The sequence below is a fragment of the Hemiscyllium ocellatum genome, chromosome 25 (assembly GCF_020745735.1).
Source record: "Hemiscyllium ocellatum isolate sHemOce1 chromosome 25, sHemOce1.pat.X.cur, whole genome shotgun sequence".
NCBI lineage: Eukaryota > Metazoa > Chordata > Chondrichthyes > Orectolobiformes > Hemiscylliidae > Hemiscyllium > Hemiscyllium ocellatum.
In genome coordinates, this window is record NC_083425.1 from 37,245,548 (window position 1) to 37,264,322 (window position 18,775).

The 18,775-nt window shown below is 42.5% G+C and overlaps 1 protein-coding gene across 1 annotated transcript; it reads left to right on the forward strand.

The window, feature by feature from the left end:
• The first annotated feature begins 16,542 nt into the window (after positions 1–16,542).
• On the forward strand, positions 16,543–18,478 carry LOC132827647 (RING finger protein 222). The gene has a single exon (XM_060844237.1). It carries the CDS (start codon positions 17,371–17,373, stop codon positions 17,965–17,967), a length of 597 nt encoding a protein of 198 aa, XP_060700220.1. The 5' UTR covers positions 16,543–17,370; the 3' UTR covers positions 17,968–18,478.
• The last annotated feature ends 297 nt before the right edge of the window (positions 18,479–18,775 follow it).

Genomic DNA, 18,775 nt, shown 5'->3' on the forward strand with positions numbered 1-18,775 from the left:
CCATGCACATATCTTCCTTGAGGTCTCCTTCTCTGCTACAACCCACCTAGAAGCCTCTTTCTCTCTCTACCGCCACCCACTTCACCTTCAAATGGCAGATGGAGCTCTCAGCCTTTTGACTAAATAGGACTGTAAGCCGTCCAACCCCATGGTAAAGGCTTCATGTTACCATCTCACTGTTATCACTTACTTTCTTAACTGCTCACTGCCCCTCCATTCACACACTGCTTCCCTCTTGTTCATCCTACCATGGGATTCTGAATTATAGCCTCCTGCCCAATTAGGTTCACCTATCGCTCCCAGGTACAGCAAAAGATATGAAATCACTTAAATTGTTTTGAAAGGTAACTTCCACCACCGATTCAAACAAATTCAAAAAACTTGCTTTGTTTTGTAAAGTGTTTGCACAGGCTCAGCTTAGTTTCATCCTAATTTTCTCTTTTCAGATGGTGTTGGGTAACCAATGTCTGATCTCAATCATTGAAACTGGAGGACACCATATTCCAACTGATGTGTAACATATGGCAACAATTTAAAGTTGATGCAACTGAGTGCTTTACCTCTTAAAAAGGGCAACCAGCTGATCAGGCATTATAGAATCAAATAAGTCAATGTGGCCATTTTGGATTTTGAGTATATATTCTCAGTATGCATTTTCACACTTGGGAGCAGCCAAGCAAGTTTTATTCATACAGCTTCTTACACTAATGAGAAGGTTAGCATGTAACATGAACTTGATACAAATCAGAGGAGGATGACTGAAGTAAAATCAGTGGAACAACTGAACTCTGGCACGACATTGGAAAACTGAAAAATGGTTTCAAAATATGCCAAAACAAAGGAATAAAATATCAATCAAATGGAATGATTAAAACCTTATAACAACTTTTTTTTAAAAAAATGTATTTAATACTATATACATGTACACAATTCTTTAACTCAAATTCTGAAATCCGAAAAGCTCTGAAATCCGAAGTTATTTCATGCTGTTTTTTTTCTGCATAACAAGGTTGTTTGGCGTGCGAACAGATGATCCAACTCCACACCCACTCAAACCACATCACTCAGGTGTGACGCGGTGGTGTGGCCCAGCACTGACAGACATCAATTGTGTCTCAGTGGGTCACGCGTGGGTCTGACGTTCGGTAAGATTTTAAAAAAATTTCACTGCGCAAATGTCATTATTCTGAAATCTGAAAAATTCCAAAATCTGAAAAACAATTAGCCCCGGGATGTCAGATAAAGGATTGTGTACCTGTACCCCAAAACTGTGAGATGAAATTAACAGTGATGTGTGTTGCTTGAAGGAATTAAGGAAAGAAAATAACTCATATTGATGAATCTCTTTATTTGCATCCTCCTTGATTCATTCACCTGTGCATTTGTTAAGCAACACTCTGCACCAAGGTTGGAGTCTATCAACAATAGATACTACACATACACACAATTCATGAGGTTTTTTTAAAGAAATAATTTCACAATCCTACATTTCCAAACATGTGCAAAATGGGAGGGGGACATTCTGTCTCTGATTGCCCAGCTTGTGATTTTTGTGAGTGTTCCCCATATATAGATGGAAATATTGCTCTTTGGCAGTATTGATCTTCACAAGTAAGCATCAATGATGATTTATTTTCACAATGACAGATAACAGTTGGAACTACAGATTTATTAATTTATTAAATACTCCAAATTTTAATCATTGTACAGTACTATTGATAGTTATTAGGTACTTACATTGTGGAATGTCTCTGACTCTCCAACAATCTTCTTTCCTTAAGAAAGTTGAGGAAATTTCTCCTCTAAACTTATCTCTATGACCAACCTTTTAGCCGAATTTCCTGATATAACTTAATGTCAAATTCTGGTTGATAATGTTTGTAAAGTGAAATAACTTGACAGAGGCTGGTATCCCGTCATCAATTCACCTTTTAATCATACATGGAGTGTCCTTGACAGTGCTCCAGATATCTCAGAGCCAGCTCTCAGAGTGATCAGGATGTCTGACAGTCCTGGTCTTACCTGTCAACCAGGCCTTCCTGATTGGACCAGATTAACAACCCCAAACAGTGAACTCATATTCTATGAGGTCTACCTGGCTGACCTCGAAGCAATCATTACATCCCACCCGTTCTGAGTCCAAGGACACAGGGCAGGTTCCTTTTATTGTAGCTCCTCCTGGGTGCTTTAGTACTGTGTCAGGGTCCACCAACTCTGCCTCTGATACAGGTGGTGTGGAACACAGACTAGCTTGTCTCTTGTGCCTGCAGCATCTCAGAGGAAGTTCATTCTCTTCTTCGGGTTGCAAAAGCATTGAGGGAGTGACATCTGCCGTATCTATTTCGGATGCTAAGGATCTATAACAGGTCTGATTTGGATGCTGTGAAGCAATTTAATGGTTCTAAGCCGGGTATAGGTGGACTTTCCAGAATGTGTACTCTCCTAGATACTGGCCTCTGAGTTCTCATAATCAATTTAGGTTTAGTAGGACTCTTGCTGTCTCAAATCCGTATACTGGCAGCAACTACAATGGCTTGCTAGCCCAGAAAAAAAATTTAACCATTTAGCCAAGGCTTTGCTTTATTTTGGGGTCTTGCTGTGGGCTAGCCGAGAGTCCATCTGGTCAAGATATGTCCTGAGTGAGGTTATGCAATTGCCTTCACTCAAGATTTGGAGATGCCGGCATTGGACTGGTGTGTACAAAGTTAAAAATCACACAACACCGACAGGTTTGCTTGGAAGCACTAGCTTTTAGAGCGCTGCTCCTTCTTCTGGTGGTTGTGGAGTATAAGATCATAAGACACAGAATTTATAACAAAAGTTTAGAAACTTGATGTGTGTGTCTATATGTGTGATTCTCTTGGAGATCCTCTCCACTCAGTTAGTGGTGTCGATGGTAGCCATGATTAGGAGGTACCAGTGTTGGACTGGGTTGTACAAAGTTAAAAATCACACACTTCATTCAAAGTGTTGTTCCCCAAGCTCAGTTGGACTGGCAAAGGTGTTCACTTCCATTGGAAAATACTGCATTTGTACCAGTTGCCGCATTTTCCAATGATAAAGCCAGTCGTAGTGCCTGGTTGAAGTCCAATTGAGATTCAGCTAGTAGGGTGCTTTTGCATGGTTGCATGCCTCTGTCAGTTGTTTTAACCTAGTCAAGAATCCTGAGATAGATTCCCCTGGTTTTCAAATTGCCAAGTAAAATTGTTAGCATCTCAGAATTAGAGAAGGCTTAGTGTTGTAATATTCCTTAACTAAATCTGTCAACTCTTGAATAGTTTTAGTATGTGGTGCTGCAGGGAAAGTCACGCTCTGAATAACCAAAAATGCTGCGGATTCACAGGCTGTCAAGAGAATGATTAGTTTGCTTTGCTTTTCATCTGCCCCAATGTCATCAACCAGAAAAAAATGAATGTATCCTTTCCACATCCTGGGACAAGTCTTCAAAGACAGCATCAAAAGGGTGAAGCTTCCCAAATAACGACATGATGCCAGAAGTGCTTACTCCAACTTAAGGACGACTGTTGTGAGTGAATTTCTTCAGGAGTGTATTTTTCTCTCATGCCCACTGAGATAACCTGACAGAGGCCAGTATCCTGTCACTAACTTACCCTTTATTTACACATGGAAAGTCCTTGACATTGATACAGTTCCCTCAGAGGCAGCTTTCAGAATGTCTGATATTCCGTTCTTATCTGTCAGCCAACGCTCCCTGATTGGGGTACATTAACAGCACCAATCAGGGAACTCATATTTTATGAAGCCCACCTGGCTGACCTGATTACAAACACCACCTAAACTATTTTAGGATGTTTTGTGATGTTCAAAGCAATATGCGAATGCATGCTTTTGTTCAAAAATCATTACAGTGGTTTTGTGCAATTGGTTGCTATTTCAAGTAAATTAACCAAGTTAAAGAACATTTCATCAGCTAAGCTGACAGCTAAAGTGAATGGTGCAGTTGCAGCATCACATTTAAAATTTAAAAAAAATCCTCTCCAAAAGCTCGGCTGACTTTTAAAGAAATGAGAGACAAATTCAAAATAATCTCAGGTCCATAACTAATGGGATACAGCCTGGGTCCGGTTACATTCCGGTGATTGACAACATTTAAATAAGCCTTGTGTTAAAAATAAGCAAGCCATTTTTCCTGTTCAATTAACACACCCAATAGGTTTGGTTTTATCGGGTGTTTCTCCTCAAAATGAAACAATGCTTCAATGGTTGTTTTGTTTATTTTCAATTATATATTAAAGAAGTGGTTGTTTCTTCCTTAACAAAAACATAAATTAGATAAAACAATACAGGCTTGTCAGTATTGAAAGAAAATAAATCCTTTGACTGTATTAAGGACAAAAGGGTAACTTGGGAAAGAATAGGGCCACTCAAAGATCAGCAAGGCAGCCTTTGTGTGGAGCCACAGAAAATGGGGGAGATACTAAATGAGTATTTTGAATCAGTATTTACTGTGGAAAAGGATATGGAAGATATAGACTATAGGGAAATAGATGGTGACACCTTGCAAAATGTCCATATTACGGAGGCGGAAGTGCTGGATGCCTTGGAATGCATAAAGGTGGATAAATCTCCAGGAATTGATCAGGTGTACCCTAGGACTCTGTGGGAAGCTAGAGAAGTGATTGTTGGGCCTCTTGCTGAGATATTTGTATCATTGATAGTCACTGCTGAGGTGCTGGAAGACTGGAGGTTGGCTAATGTGGTGCCAATGTTTAAGCAGGGTGCTAAGGATAAGCCAGGGAACTACAGACCAGTGAGTCTGATGTTCGTGGTGGGCAAGTTGTTGGAGGGAATCCTGAGAGACAAGATGTACATGTATTTGGAAAGGCAAGGACTGATAACGGATAGTCACCATGGCTTTGTGCGTGGGAAATCATGTCTCACAAACTTAATTGAGTTTTTTGAAAAAGTAACAAAGAAGATTGATGAGGGCAGAGCGGTAGATGGAATCTATATGGACTTCAGTAATGCGTTTGACAAGGTTCCCCATGGGAGACTAATTAGTAAGGTTAGATCTCATGGAATACGGGGAGAACTAGCCTTTTGGATACAGGACTGGCTCAAAGGTAGAAGACAGAGGGTGGTGGTGGAGGGTTGTTTTTCAGACTGGAGGCCTGTGACCAGTGGAATGTCACAAGGATCGGTGCTGGTTCCTCTACTTTTTGTCATTTACATAAATGATTTGGATGCGAGCATAAGAGGTACAGTTAGTAAGTTTGCAGGTGACACCAAAATTGGAGGTGTAGTGGACAGCAAAGAGGGATACCTCAGATTACAACAGGATCTTGACCAGATGGGCCAATGGGCTGAGAAGTGGCAGATGGAGTTTAATTCAGATAAATGCGAGATGCTACATTTTGGGAAAGCAAATCTTAGCAGGACTTATACACTTAATGATAAGGTCCTAGGGAGTGTTGCTGAACAAAGAGACCTTGGAGTGCAGGTTCATAGCTCATTCAAAGTGGAATCGCAGGTAGATAGGATAGTGAAGAAGGCGTTTGGTATGCTTTCTTTTATTGGTCAGAGTATTGAGTACAGAGGTTGGGAGGTCATGTTGTGGCTGCATAGGACATTGGTTAGGCCACTTTTGGAATATTGCGTGCAATCCTGGTCTCCTTCCTATCGGAAAGATGTGGTGAAACTTGAAAGGATTCAGAAAAGATTTACAAGGATGTTGCCAGGGTTGGAGGATTTGAGCTGTAGGAAAAGGCTGAACAGGCTGGGGTTGTTTTCCCTGGAGCATCGGAGGCTGAGGGGTGACCTTATGGAGGTTTACAAAATTATGAGGGACATAGTTAGGGTAAATAGACAAAGTCTTTTCCCTGTGATCGGGGAGTCCAGAACTAGAGGGCATAGGTTTAGGGTGAGAGGGGAAAGATATAAAAGAGGCCTAAGGGGCAACCTTTTCACACAGAGGGTGGTACGTGTATGGAATGAGCTGCCAAAGGAAGTGGTGGAGGCTGGTACAATTGCAACATTTAAGAGGCATTTGGATGGGTATATGAATAGGAAGGGTTTGGAGGTATATGGGCCAGGTGCTGGCAGGTGGGACTAGATTAGGTTGGGATATCTGGTTGGCATGGACAGGTTGGACCGAAGGGTCTGTTTCCATGCTGTACATCTCTATGACTCTATGACTCTAGTAAGTTTTTGTCAGCTAAATAAACCTTGTTAGCTGTGGATGGATTTGTGAAAGACTGAAAATACAATTGCTTTTATGTATTGTCAGTCTACTATATATGTCATAATAAGTAATGTGAGTCCAATAGAATTATTTCTCAATAATCTTAATAATCGGCAGGGTTTCTTATCACAGTCTAAAAATAAACTCCAGACTGTTCAGGAGAGGTGTTCAGAAGCACTTATACACAGAAAGGTTAGTAGAGCTTTGGAGTGCTGTTCCACAAATGGCATTTTTTTGCTGGATTGGTTGTTAATTTTAAATCTGAAATAGTTTTTTTTATTCAGCACAGGTATTAACCTAAGACAGGTATATGCAGTTATACCACAGATCAGCCACAAACTCATTGAATAGTGGAACAGGCTAGAGGGGCTGAATGGCCTATTCCTGTTTCTATGTTCCTTTCTTATGGTTATCGAATTTAGAAAATCCAGTCAACAATGGACAAATGCTATTTATTTGAACAAAAACTGTTTGTCTCTATGCATCAAAATCGCTGGATAAAATTCTATTTCAGGATGTCCCAGTGCACACAAAAAAGTATTTTTCTCTGTCTCGATGTAAAGAAACATGGTAACCAGTTTGCACTTAGCAAGGGTTCACAAACAGCAATAAGACAATAGCCAGATACATGGCCATTATGGTGGCATGGGATGGAGTAACAAATGCTGACTTTGGGAAATCTTTCTTGGAATCTTGTCTGTGTCATAAAATTCTTATGTCCACTTATCTGGTGAGTCAATTACCATGTTATTCAAACATCAGCATTTTAAATAGTGCCAAATTGTCTTGATATTGCGCAGATGATTAAGTGCCTGACTCTCTATTTTAGGGGCCTGAATGCATGACACTTTGGCTCTGAGGCAAGGCAGCTACCACTGAGCCAAGGGCTGACATTCCACTACGCACATAGGCAAAGGTTATTCATACTGTTGTGTGTATTACTGTGAATATCATACATACAAGAGGTTTGCTTTGAATTATAATATTAGCTTTGTTTCCCCCCTCTAGCCCTAAATGGGATTGATGAGAATGGGCTGCAGCTGGAATCAGAATGGGGGGTTGGCCAGAAGAAAGATACAGGTACAATCTTTTAGTTTGTGCTGGACTTTTGGCAAAAAAAGTTGTTCGAATTTCATGGTGTGCATATAAATTGCCCTGTAGAAAATAAAGACATTATGATGTGGTGAATGCAGCATTCATTTGTGGCCACAAAGGGAACACATTGTGTAAACTGGAGCACATATCCAGTGAAACCAAAAAAAATTCACTCTCAGATGAACACTCAGTATGATCACATTGCAGAAATAAGCTCCTTCAATAGAAACTGAAGTGCAAATGCTTAGGATCAGCAAAAATGCAAAAACATTGAAAAATAATTCCAGATTATGAAATGCACAACTCTTACAAAGATTACACATAGCAAAATTTTGATGAGAGTGAACAAAGACAATTTTCTGGCAGGTCTCATTCTTGAAAGAGACAAACATCAATTTCTTAAAAAAGATTAGTTCCCCCACCTTTCAGGAATCTTTTCACCCCCAGAATCCATTAAAGGTGGGTGTTACATATGCAAATGGATGAATTAGGGAATTTTATTCATTATTTTACAATCCATTGAGACAATCAGTTTTGTTGAAATGATTAGCTCCGATCCAATGCTGACTGGATCTTCTAGATTGATAATCATGAGAAACTGCTTGAAATTTATTAACATTTTAGTTAATACCATGAACACTGATCATAACCCAGATCACCTACTGAGTATTTAATTACAACATGAAACTTTTAAGGACTTACTTAGAACACAGAACAATACAGCACAGGAACAGGCCCTTTACCCCATCATTTCTTTGCCGACCATAATGCCATTCCAAACTAATTTGATCTGCCTGCATATGGTTCATACCCCTCTATTCCCTGTCAATTCGTGCATCTGTCTAAATGCCTCTTACACTTTGCTAATGTATCTGCTTTTACCACCTCCTGCGGCAGGATGTCCGGGCTCCTACCACCCTTTGTATAAAACAGTCTCCTTGCACATGTCCTTTAAACTTTCTCTCTCCTATCTTAAACTTAAGCCTCCTAGTATTTGACATTTCTAACTTGGAAAAAAGACTCCAGCTATATACCCTATCCATGCCTTTCATAATTTTATTAACTTCGAAGAGATGGCCTGTCAGCCTCTGCTTCTCTAATGAAAACAATCCAAGTTTGTTCAACCTCTCCTTTTAGCCAATAAATTCAATCCAGGCAACATCCTGGTAAACCTCTTTTGCAATCTCTCCAAAGCCTCCCTGTATTGTGGCGACCAGACCTATACACAATACTCCAATTGTGTCCTAACAAATGTCTTATACAGCTGCAACATGATTGCCAACTTTTGTACTCAAAGCCTCGGCCAATGAAGGCAAGCATGCTGTATGTCTTCTTTACCACCTTATCCACTTCTGTTGCCACTTTCCTGGAGCTATGGACTTGCACCCCAAGATAACTCTGCATATCAATGCTCCTAAGCATCCTGCCATTTACTGTATACTTATCTTTTGCATTTGACCTTCCAAAATGCATCACTCACACTTGGCTTGATTAAACTCCTTCTTCCATGTCTCTACCCAACTTTCTAACTGATCGGTATCCTGCTGTGTCCTTCTTCACTACCTACTTTCACGTTGTCTGCAAACTTACTAAGCAGACCACCTACATTTTCATCCAAATCATTTATATATGTTACAAACAACAGAAGTCCCAGCACTGATTCTTGAGGAACATTACATGTCACAGACCTCCAGTCAGAAAAGCACCCCGTCGCAGCTACCCTGTTTTCTGTAACCAAGCCAATCTTCTACCCAACTTGCTAACTCACCATGGATTCCTACTGTGAGGGATCTTGTCAATTGCTTTAGTAAAGCCCATGTAGAAAACATCCACCGCCCTACCCTTATCAATCATCTTCATCATTTCCTCAAAAAAACTCAATCAGGTTTGTAAAACAATACCTCCCCCACATAAAGCCAAACTAACTATCCCTAACAAGCCCATTCTTTTCCAAATGCAAGTAATTCCTGTCCCGAAGAATCTTTTTGAATAATTTCCCCAACACTGATGTAAGGTTCACTGGCCTAAACTTTTGTGGATTATCTGCCTTTCTTAAACATTGGCTATTTTCCAGTTTTCTAGGTCCTCCAATGTAGCTATAGAGGATGCAAAGATTTTTGCCAAGACCCCAGAAATCTCCTCCATTGCCTCCCTCAGTACCCAGGGATGATCCCATGAGGCCCTAGAGATTTATCTACCATAATATTTTTTTCAAGACACCCAATACTTGCTCCTTCTTAATATTGACATGCCAAAAATATCAACATACCCCTCCCTAATCTTACCATCATTCATGACCTTCTCCTTGGTGAAAACATATGTGAAGTACTCATTAAGGACCTCATTTACTTCCTTTTGCTCCATGCATAAATTCCCTCCTTTGCCCTTCAGTGGATATTTCCCGAGTTACTCTAATGCAGAAAAGTGTGAGGTGATTCAGTATGGAAGGAGTAACAGGACTGCAGAGTACTAGGATAATGGGAAGCTTCTTTGTAGTGTAGATGAGCAGAGAGGTCTCGGTGTCCATGTACATAGATCCCTGAAAGTTGCCACGGAGGTTGATAAGGTTGTTAAGAAGGTATATGGTGTGTTAGCTTTTTATTGGTAGAGGACTGAGTTTCGGAGCCATCTGACTCCAGATCAGAAGGTTGTGTGTTCAAATCACTTCAGGCTCACTGAAGCACAATTTCCTGCATTTCAAATCAAGAAAGGAGGTCATCCTCTCCAGATATCTGTTGAGCCGAGTCTTCTTTCTGGAAACTATTGATCTCACATGAAGCTTTGCTTTCAGCTTTATTTGTGAACGCTATGTCAGGGGTGCCTTTTGGCTCAGCTCCCCCAGTGTGAGAAGTAAAACCCAAACTGTTCATTACGGGATTTAAACACGCGGCCGCTTCATTCAGTTGGTGACAGTGTGGTGTGAATAACATTATGGGGCAGCACAGTGGCTCAGTGGTTAGCACTGCTGCCTTGCAGTGCCAGGGACCCGGGTTTGATTCCTGCCTCGGGCAACTGTCTGTGTGGAGTTTGCACATTCTCCCTGTGTCTGTGTGGGTTTTCTCTGGGTGCTCTGGTTTCCTCCCAAAGTCCAAGATGTGCAGGTTAGGTGACAGTGAAGGCCTATACATTGCCCATAGTGTTAGGTGCGTTAGTCAGGGGTAAATATAGGATAGGGGAATGGGTCTGGGTGGGTTACTGTTCGGAGGGTTGGTGTCGGGTTGTTGGGCCAAATGGCCTGTTTCTGCACTGTAGGAAATCTAATCTAATCTGGCACAATTACGGCACTTAAAGGCATCTGACTGGGTGTTGAATATGAAGGGTTCAGAGGGATATGGGCCAAGTGCTGACAAATGGGACTAGATTGCTTTTGGATATCTGGTTGGCATGGAAGAGATTGACCGAAGTGTCTGTTTCTGTGCTGTATATCTCTGGGTGGCACAGTGACTCAGTGATTAACACTGTGCCCCACAGCGCCAGGGACCCGGGTTCAATTCCATTCTTTGGCGACTGTCTGTGTGGAGTTTGCACACTCTCCCTGTGTTTGCGTGGGTTTCCTCCGGGTGCTCTGGTTTCCTCCCACAATCCAAAGATGTGCAGGTCAGGTGAATTGGCCATGCTAAATTGCCCATAGTGTTAGGTGCATTAGTCAGAGAGAAGTGGGTCTGGGTGGGTTACTCTTCGGAGGGTCGATGTGGACTTGTTGGGCCGAGGGGCCTGTTTCCACACTGTAGGAAATCTAATCTAATCTAATCATATTGCATCTCTACAAAGCTCTAGTGTGGTCACATGTGGAGTATTGCATACAGTTTTGGTCATTGCATTATAAGAAGGATGTGGAAGCTTTGGAAAGGGTTCAAAGGAGATTTATTAGGATGTTGCCTGGAATGGAGGGAAGGTCTTACGAGGAAAGGCTGAGGGACTTGAGGCTGTTTTCGTTGAAGAGAAGAAGGTTGAGAGGTAACTTAATTTAAACATATAAGATAATCAGAGGGTTAGATAGGGTGGACAGTGAGAGCCTTTTTCTTGGGTGGTGATGGCTAGCATGAGGGGACATAGCTTTAAATTGATTTAGGACAGATGTCAGAGGTAGTTTCTTTACTTAGCGAGTAGCAGGGGCATGGAACGCACTGCCTGCAACAGTAGTAGGCTCGGCAATTTGAAGGGCATTTAAATGGTCATTGGATAGACATATGGATGAAAACAGAATAGTGCAGTTTAGATGGGCTTCAGATTGGTTTTACAAGTCGGTGCAACATCGAGGGCCCAAAGGCCTACTCTGTGCTGTAAAGCTCTATGTTCTATGCTCTAAACATATTTATGAAATGTTTTGGGATTCACTGTAATCCTACTTGCCAGGGATATTTCATGACCCATTTGATCCCTCCTAATTTCTTGTTTAAGTTCTTTTCTGCTTCCTTTATATTCCTCATGTGCCTTGTTTGATTTCAGTTTACTTTTTCTCTTTTTGACTAAACTTTCAACATCCCTTGTCATCCAGGGTCCCGAATCTTGCCACCTTCATCTTTCATCCTCACAGGAATATGCTGGTCCTGAATTCTGATCAAGTTGTTTTTAAAAGACTCCCACACGTCAGATGTGAATTTGCCCTCAAACAGCAACCCCCAACTTAATTTTCTCCAGCCAAAAAAATGACCAAGAATGTGTATAGTGAGCAACATGACTCAGACTGACTGAAAGACCTCTGTGGATTATTCTCAGCCTCAATGGAGACCCTGGAATGTCACACCTGATGGGTCTTGGGGAAGTTTCAAAGGAGAGGACTTCAGCAAGGGGAATGCACTGATGCCAAAGGAGTTCCTGGGTAAACCCCCAGAATGATGCACCCTGTAGGGTGTTAAGGAGCCTTCAAAGAGCAAGACTTCAAAAGTAACCAAGCTGTCGAGATCTCGGAAATCTGGTGCAGGTCAGCAGCTTCCAGAAGTGGAAAGCATTCATCGACACATTGATCATCCTGCACTGACCTGACCACCCAGTATAGAGGGCATGTTATTCAAAAGACAGAAGTTCAAGACAATCCTATCACCTCCTCTCAGCAGGAAAACATCTCCTGTGGGTTAGCTATTAGACTGGGGGCATGAGTTGAAAGACATGCTTATATTTTCAATCTTCCAGAAACACACAAAACAGGGAGTATAAATCAACCGCAACACCACGTATGTGTGTTTTAATGGTCTGACATGTTAGTGTTAGAGGATTAGATTAGATTAGATTAGATTAGATTCGATTAGATTAGATTACTCACAGTGTGGAAACAGGCCCTTCGGCCCAACAAGTCCACACCGACCCGCCGAAGCGCAACCCACCCATACCCCTACATTTACCCCTTACCTAACACTACGGGCAATTTAGCATGGCCAATTCACCTGACCCGCACATCTTTGGACTGTGGGAGGAAACTGGAGCACCCGGAGGAAATCCACGCAGACACGGGGAGAATGTGCAAACTTCACACAGTCTGTCGCCTGAGTCGGGAATTGAACCCGGGTCTCAGGCGCTGTGAGGCAGAAGGTCAACCATTAAATATTTCTGTGCTCCGAATCAAAAGGTAAATATATCCTGAGTGCTGCAGGCCAGGCACCGTCAGAAGGAAACAGGGCAAAAGAATTTCAGATTACCTGCAGAACTCTGAAGAAGGGTTATTGGACCCAAAATGTTAACCCTGCTTTTTCTCCACAATTGCTGCTGGACTTGTAACAACAAATATATTTAGTGACGTGGAACTACGTACAGGTAGTACAATATGAGCCCAGAACTCAGAACCAGCCAAGACTATAAACACCAATCAGGATACAATTGTCTGTCTAAGGAGATACCACAGTTTGATACAATCTAAATCCTTATTTCTTTTAGTTTTAGTACAGTATTGTCATCAAGTCAATCTCAATGTAATCTGTTTTAGGCTGTGGTTACATATGACATTAATTCTTTGACATTCCCAAGGATCTTCTGACTTTTGCTTCCAAACATTTAAAGTGGAACATATTTTCTAACAAAAGTCTACTTCCTTAAGCACAGCAATTTAAGAAAGACACCAGCTTTCCTCAATTGCATAAATTAAGAAAACAAAACAAAATAAATATAACGAAATAGAATAGCCAGTTTATAATCAACTAAAATAAATGCAACAATCTCTGACTGCAATGGGGCAAACTAAACTTTAGGAATTCCTTACCTTCTATTTGCATTACATGTTTTTATTTTCTGAAATATTTTAAAATGCAAACACAATGAGGATAATGTTTTTTACATGTAGAATCGTATTTATTTCCTACCCACTTGCATGATTTATTGCAGAGAGTAGTAGTAACTATCTGGTTGATTTAAGTCAAATTTGGAAATGATCTCAAGATTCTGGGAATCAGGGAAGATACATCCATTATCCATATATTCATCTCCTAATGTTTTGGTTTTGATAAAGGGATTTATTCCTTTGACATTTCTTACTCCATCCCAAACTGTGTTTCCTCCTTTTCTTTTTTTATTATTAATGGGATGCAGCCATTGCATGTGAAGCATTTACTGCCTATCCTTAATTGCCATGGAGAAGGTGGTGATGAGCTGACTTCTTGAGTCTCTGCAGACCTTGAGGTGTAGGAGCACCCACAGTGCTGTTAGGGAGGGAGTTTCAGCTTTTTGTCTCAATGAGAGTGAAGGAACAGTGATATAGTTCCAAGTCAGGATAGTGTGTGGCTTAGAGGGGAGCTGGCAGATGGTGGTGCTCTCCTGCATCTCCAATCCCAAGTTATTTTTCGTTATCATTTTTAATACAGTTGAGAAGACGTTAGAAGGTCCATATGACTAGTTCAGAGTGGCGCACTCTCCAAATTTGCAAAGGATTTGGTTTCTGCTGGACACCTCAGAATGAGAGTGTCATTGAAAAAGAATACCAGGGTTGAATCTTATGTTTGTTTTGGCTAAACCCAAGTTGGATCAAGATCTTTGGAGGCACTCTGCTGTGAGACGTGCAAGTTTTCTTGCCATCCCTTACAAATTCACTGCATTAATTACTAGCCCCACCCATATGGTGTTCCTCAGGTCCAATTCGAGCCCAATCTTACCGTGCATCATTCCCAGAGTAACTCGCCACTCAGTGGAAATCTTGGCAATGTGCCAGGCCTTCTTTGCAACTCTGTTGTGCACCTGGATAAATGTTGGCAATCTGGAATTTACCCTCATTGGCAATATTCTGCCATAACAGCCACAAAGTCATGTTGCCCATGGCACACAGTGGACACGGGTGACAGTTCCACATGAGTACAAGTCCATTGTCTTACGCTTCTCACTGTTAGGTGAGCTTCCACACAGTATGGAAACAGGCCATTTAGCGCAACAAGTGCACACCGACCCTGCGAAGACAACCCAGGCAGACCTCTATCCCTCTAGCATTGGGCAATTTAGCATGACCAATTCACCTGACCTGCACATCTTTCAACAGTGCAGCACAGTTGAAACAGCAACTTTTGCGCTTATCCCCACGTCTACTGCTTGGCTGAAGTTGCTGTATCCTTTGATATTATCATGCAGCCTTTAATTTTCTAAATCTGTGTAAACAATTTACATCACTTATTTGGAATAGATTTTATGTATATGCACTCTTAGTGCAGAACTTGGAGCATGGTGGAGATTGCATTCAGAATTCTGGTTCAGAGATCATTGGGCTCTGACTAATCTTTTATAAATGTGAATTAATTAAATGTATCATACAGTCTTTTTATTGATACAATGTTGGTAAATAGAGTACCTTGTACACAGATGTGATTTATAATCAGAATTTTATGGCAGTATTTAAGTTTAAACATTAATCTCAAGCCTTCATCATGTTAAATGAATTGCTCAGCTAAGCAGTTCTCCATAGATTGAATGAAGTGACTATGATTTCAAGCCATTTTTTTAATTCAGAAAGTTTATCTACTTTTATTGTCCAATTGCAGTCACATTCTGAGAGAGAGAGACAGCAACTCACCTAATTTAAAAATTATTCTTGTGCAGTAGGGTGGCTGCTCTTTTTGCTGACGTCTCAGATTCCAAAAGAGATTTGAGACTTTTATTTTACACCTAACATTCCTGGTCCAGTAAATGCACCGTAACAACTTAAAATATCAGTCAGCAACATAGCAGTAATCCAGTTAGACTCCTGTAACCTCGCATTTTAGTTTCTATGTCAGATGAACATTGCATATATTATAAAGATATTTCCAGTGTCTGGCTGTGCCAGTACTTGTTTTGCTTTGCAGTCCTTTCAGTACAAGACTCTGTAACAGAGGCCATTGAATCCTTTGAAAGAAGAGTAGGTATAATTTTGAAACAGACGATGTTAATGGGCTATAGAAAAAATGCAGCGCAGTGAGAATAGTTTTGGATTGTGCTGGCAGAGTCAGCAGATTGATTTGACTAATGACCTCTTAATGTGTTGTAATTTTAAAAATATAATTCTAACAGCTAAACCTTGGATTAAATTTACTGAAATTGAGTCATTTGGAAGCATATCTTAACTATCAGAACCAAACTTCAGTTGTCCATGTCTGGTGTATAAATGTGCAACCCGCTCGCAGTTGAAGATGTTATGTAACTTTAACAGAACAGCATTAGAGTACTCTTGAAGTGCTGCAGTTAGATTTGAATGGACACATTTTCACTACTACATGTTCTTGAGGTGTGAGATGCACCAGCAACAAAGTCTTCATTGCCCATCCCTACTTGGGAGTTTTCAGAGTCAATACTACCGTCCACTGCGAGAGTCTCGCCTAAACTAGATTAGGTCCCTTTTCTAAAGAACATTGGAGAGCCGACTAGCTTTTATAATTTGGTGGGATTTTTTGGGGTTACTTTGACTAGCGCCAAACCACATATCAGACGAATTCAGTTTCACAATTCATATAGATGTTTTGCGTCACCTAGTTGTGGTATTTGAATGCACATCCCTCAGGGCTGATACGGTGTATGGAATGAAATAAAATTGATATCTACAGCCCATTTTAGATTACTGACTAAAATATTTTTTCTGACACTGTAACACGAGAATTTCAACCAACTTTCAGTTCTGGTTGTTTTCGGATCTCAAAATGTTAGCCCACTTTTCAGAGTTTAGAACTTTTCTTTAATAAGGTATCAGTCCTGTGAGGCTAACTTTAAAATGATCTAACAAGTCGACTGAAATTTCCCCAGCAGCCGGAGCGATGGTGCTGTCTGTGTTTTTAGTCATGAGGGCTCTGTTTTCCCGCAGAGAACCTGGTGTGTGAAACGGTCAGCAAATCACTGCTGCTTTTCAGTTGCTGTAAAAAGACCGTGACAACTTTTAGGGTATTCCCACAGAGCCGAGAAGGGAAGATTTCCTTATGTCAGATAACCGACAGGGAGTGCCAAAGTTCGCTTCCCTCCCAACCACCGTGGACAAGAAACAAAACTAACATCTTCAAAGCCTCATTCCGCACCCGGCTAGGTTTGTGATTATTTTGAACTCAGCACCGAGTGGGAGTTTGAATCTGCTCCGCGCGGGTCACATCTGTGACTCCCTCCCCACGAGTTCGATCTGGGCTCGCCCTCGCTCGGTCCTTGGTGGCACCTCGGGCTCCACAGAGTACGGTATGTGAACGATTTCCCGTGCACTTCCTGACCAGCCGCAGGTTAACTCCCCACCCCCCCGGCTCTGAGAGAGAGAGAGAGAGAGAAAATGGGCTGGTTGCTGAACAAGTTGAACAAGACTGGGGCTCTGATCAGCTGCCAGCGAAGACACCAGCCAGCACCTCAGCGACCTTGTTGTGGAATCCGGAGGGCAGGATGCGGCAGTGAATCAGGTGTTTCAGGAGGAGTGCAGTCCTGACCTGGAGCCCCCTCACCCAGCTGGACTTGGACTCTGTGTGGGGTGTGTGTTACACTGGAGTTGGAGGGAGAGGGGGGGGTTTGTCCCCCTTTATCCCCCCTCTCTCTCTCTCTGGGTAGGACCAGCCACTGTTAGTGGGTCTCCAGAGGGAGACTGCCCAACGACTGGAGGAGGAGGGGGTGGTCTGGGGAGGTTTTGTTCTGTTATTTTATTGTTTTCTGTTCCCTGAAGCATGTCGGAGGAGGGCAGCTCCGAGTGCCCGGTGTGTTACGAGAAGGTTTCGCGCCAGAACCAGTCCCTCCGGACGCTGAGCTGCAACCACGTCTTCTGCCACGACTGCCTGGTCAAGACGGTCATCAACCAGGAGCGGCAGCCCCGGAAGGTGGTCTGCCCCGTCTGCCGGCACGTCACCTTCCTCAGCAAGAAGAGCTCCCGCTGGAGCGCCGGGGGCAAGGACGCCAAGCAGACCCTGGAGATCCCGCTGGCGCCCAGCGCCACCCGCGACCTCCGGACGCTAGGGGCGCAGCTGGGGGCGCCGCCGCCTCCTCCTCCTCCTCCGCCGCCGCCGCGGTCGCTGCTGCGCCGCTGGATGGGCAGCTGTGGCCGGAGCCTCGCCGCCGCCCGCCGCCCGGCCGTGGGCGCCAGCCAGATTTTCGTGATCAGCGGCCGGGGCAGGCCCATGAGCGAGGAGGAGCTGAGGGCCCCCGCTGACGGACTGGTGCTGGAGCACCGGCGCTGCAGGCTCCGCTGGGTGCTGGTGCTGCTCTGCTTCATCATCATCGGCGCTGTGGTGGCCGCCATCCTGCCCTGGGTCACCTCCTTCAAATGACAGCCCCAGTGCCACCCCTGTTAGAGGGAGCGGGGGCGGTAAACACCCCCCACACACCCCCCCCCCCCCCCCCAAGTCTGAACTCGAGGAGGGGTGACAAAAGCACTTTAAGTTCCACAAGTAGCGCAACAAAAACCCAGCCTCACTTCACAAAGGAGTTTATCTGGAGCTGTGCTCACCTACTGCATCCTTTCGCTCAACTTTTCCAGGAATGTACTTTGGCAACTCCTGAGAAGGACCAACCGAATGGAGAAAATACCAATTGCACTTGTACAGAAATTCTTTTTTGCATTAAAATTATGATCAGTCGTCAACTTACTTCCTCAAGACAAATAACTAATGTTGTTGGCTATAAATATTTGGGAAAAAGTTTTTGCAACATTGTTATAAATTGTTATACAGTAGGCCAGTGGCCTGGTGGATGAATTGTACTAAGTAGATTTATCAAATTGTTATTTAACACTGGTAAATTAATCAAAACTGCATTCCTACATACTGTGCGGGACTTGTTATTTCTCATATATCATAATGTGTGTACACAGAATACATCTTAAATGTTATAAGTGCAGTTTAGTTAGAGCAACTCGTGGGCTAGCCAATAACATTCTCATAGTTGACTCAGAAATCTAGGTTTAAGTAATATATCAGAACCTGAGCCCAATCTAAGCACCTAATCTTGTGGCTTAACTGCAGGAATGCTACATACGCCAATGGTTGCTTTTTTTGGGTTACAACCCAAGATTGTATCTGCCTGCTCCAGTCATTCAGATTTGAGGTATTCTTGATATTTGAAGAGGAGTTGGAAGCT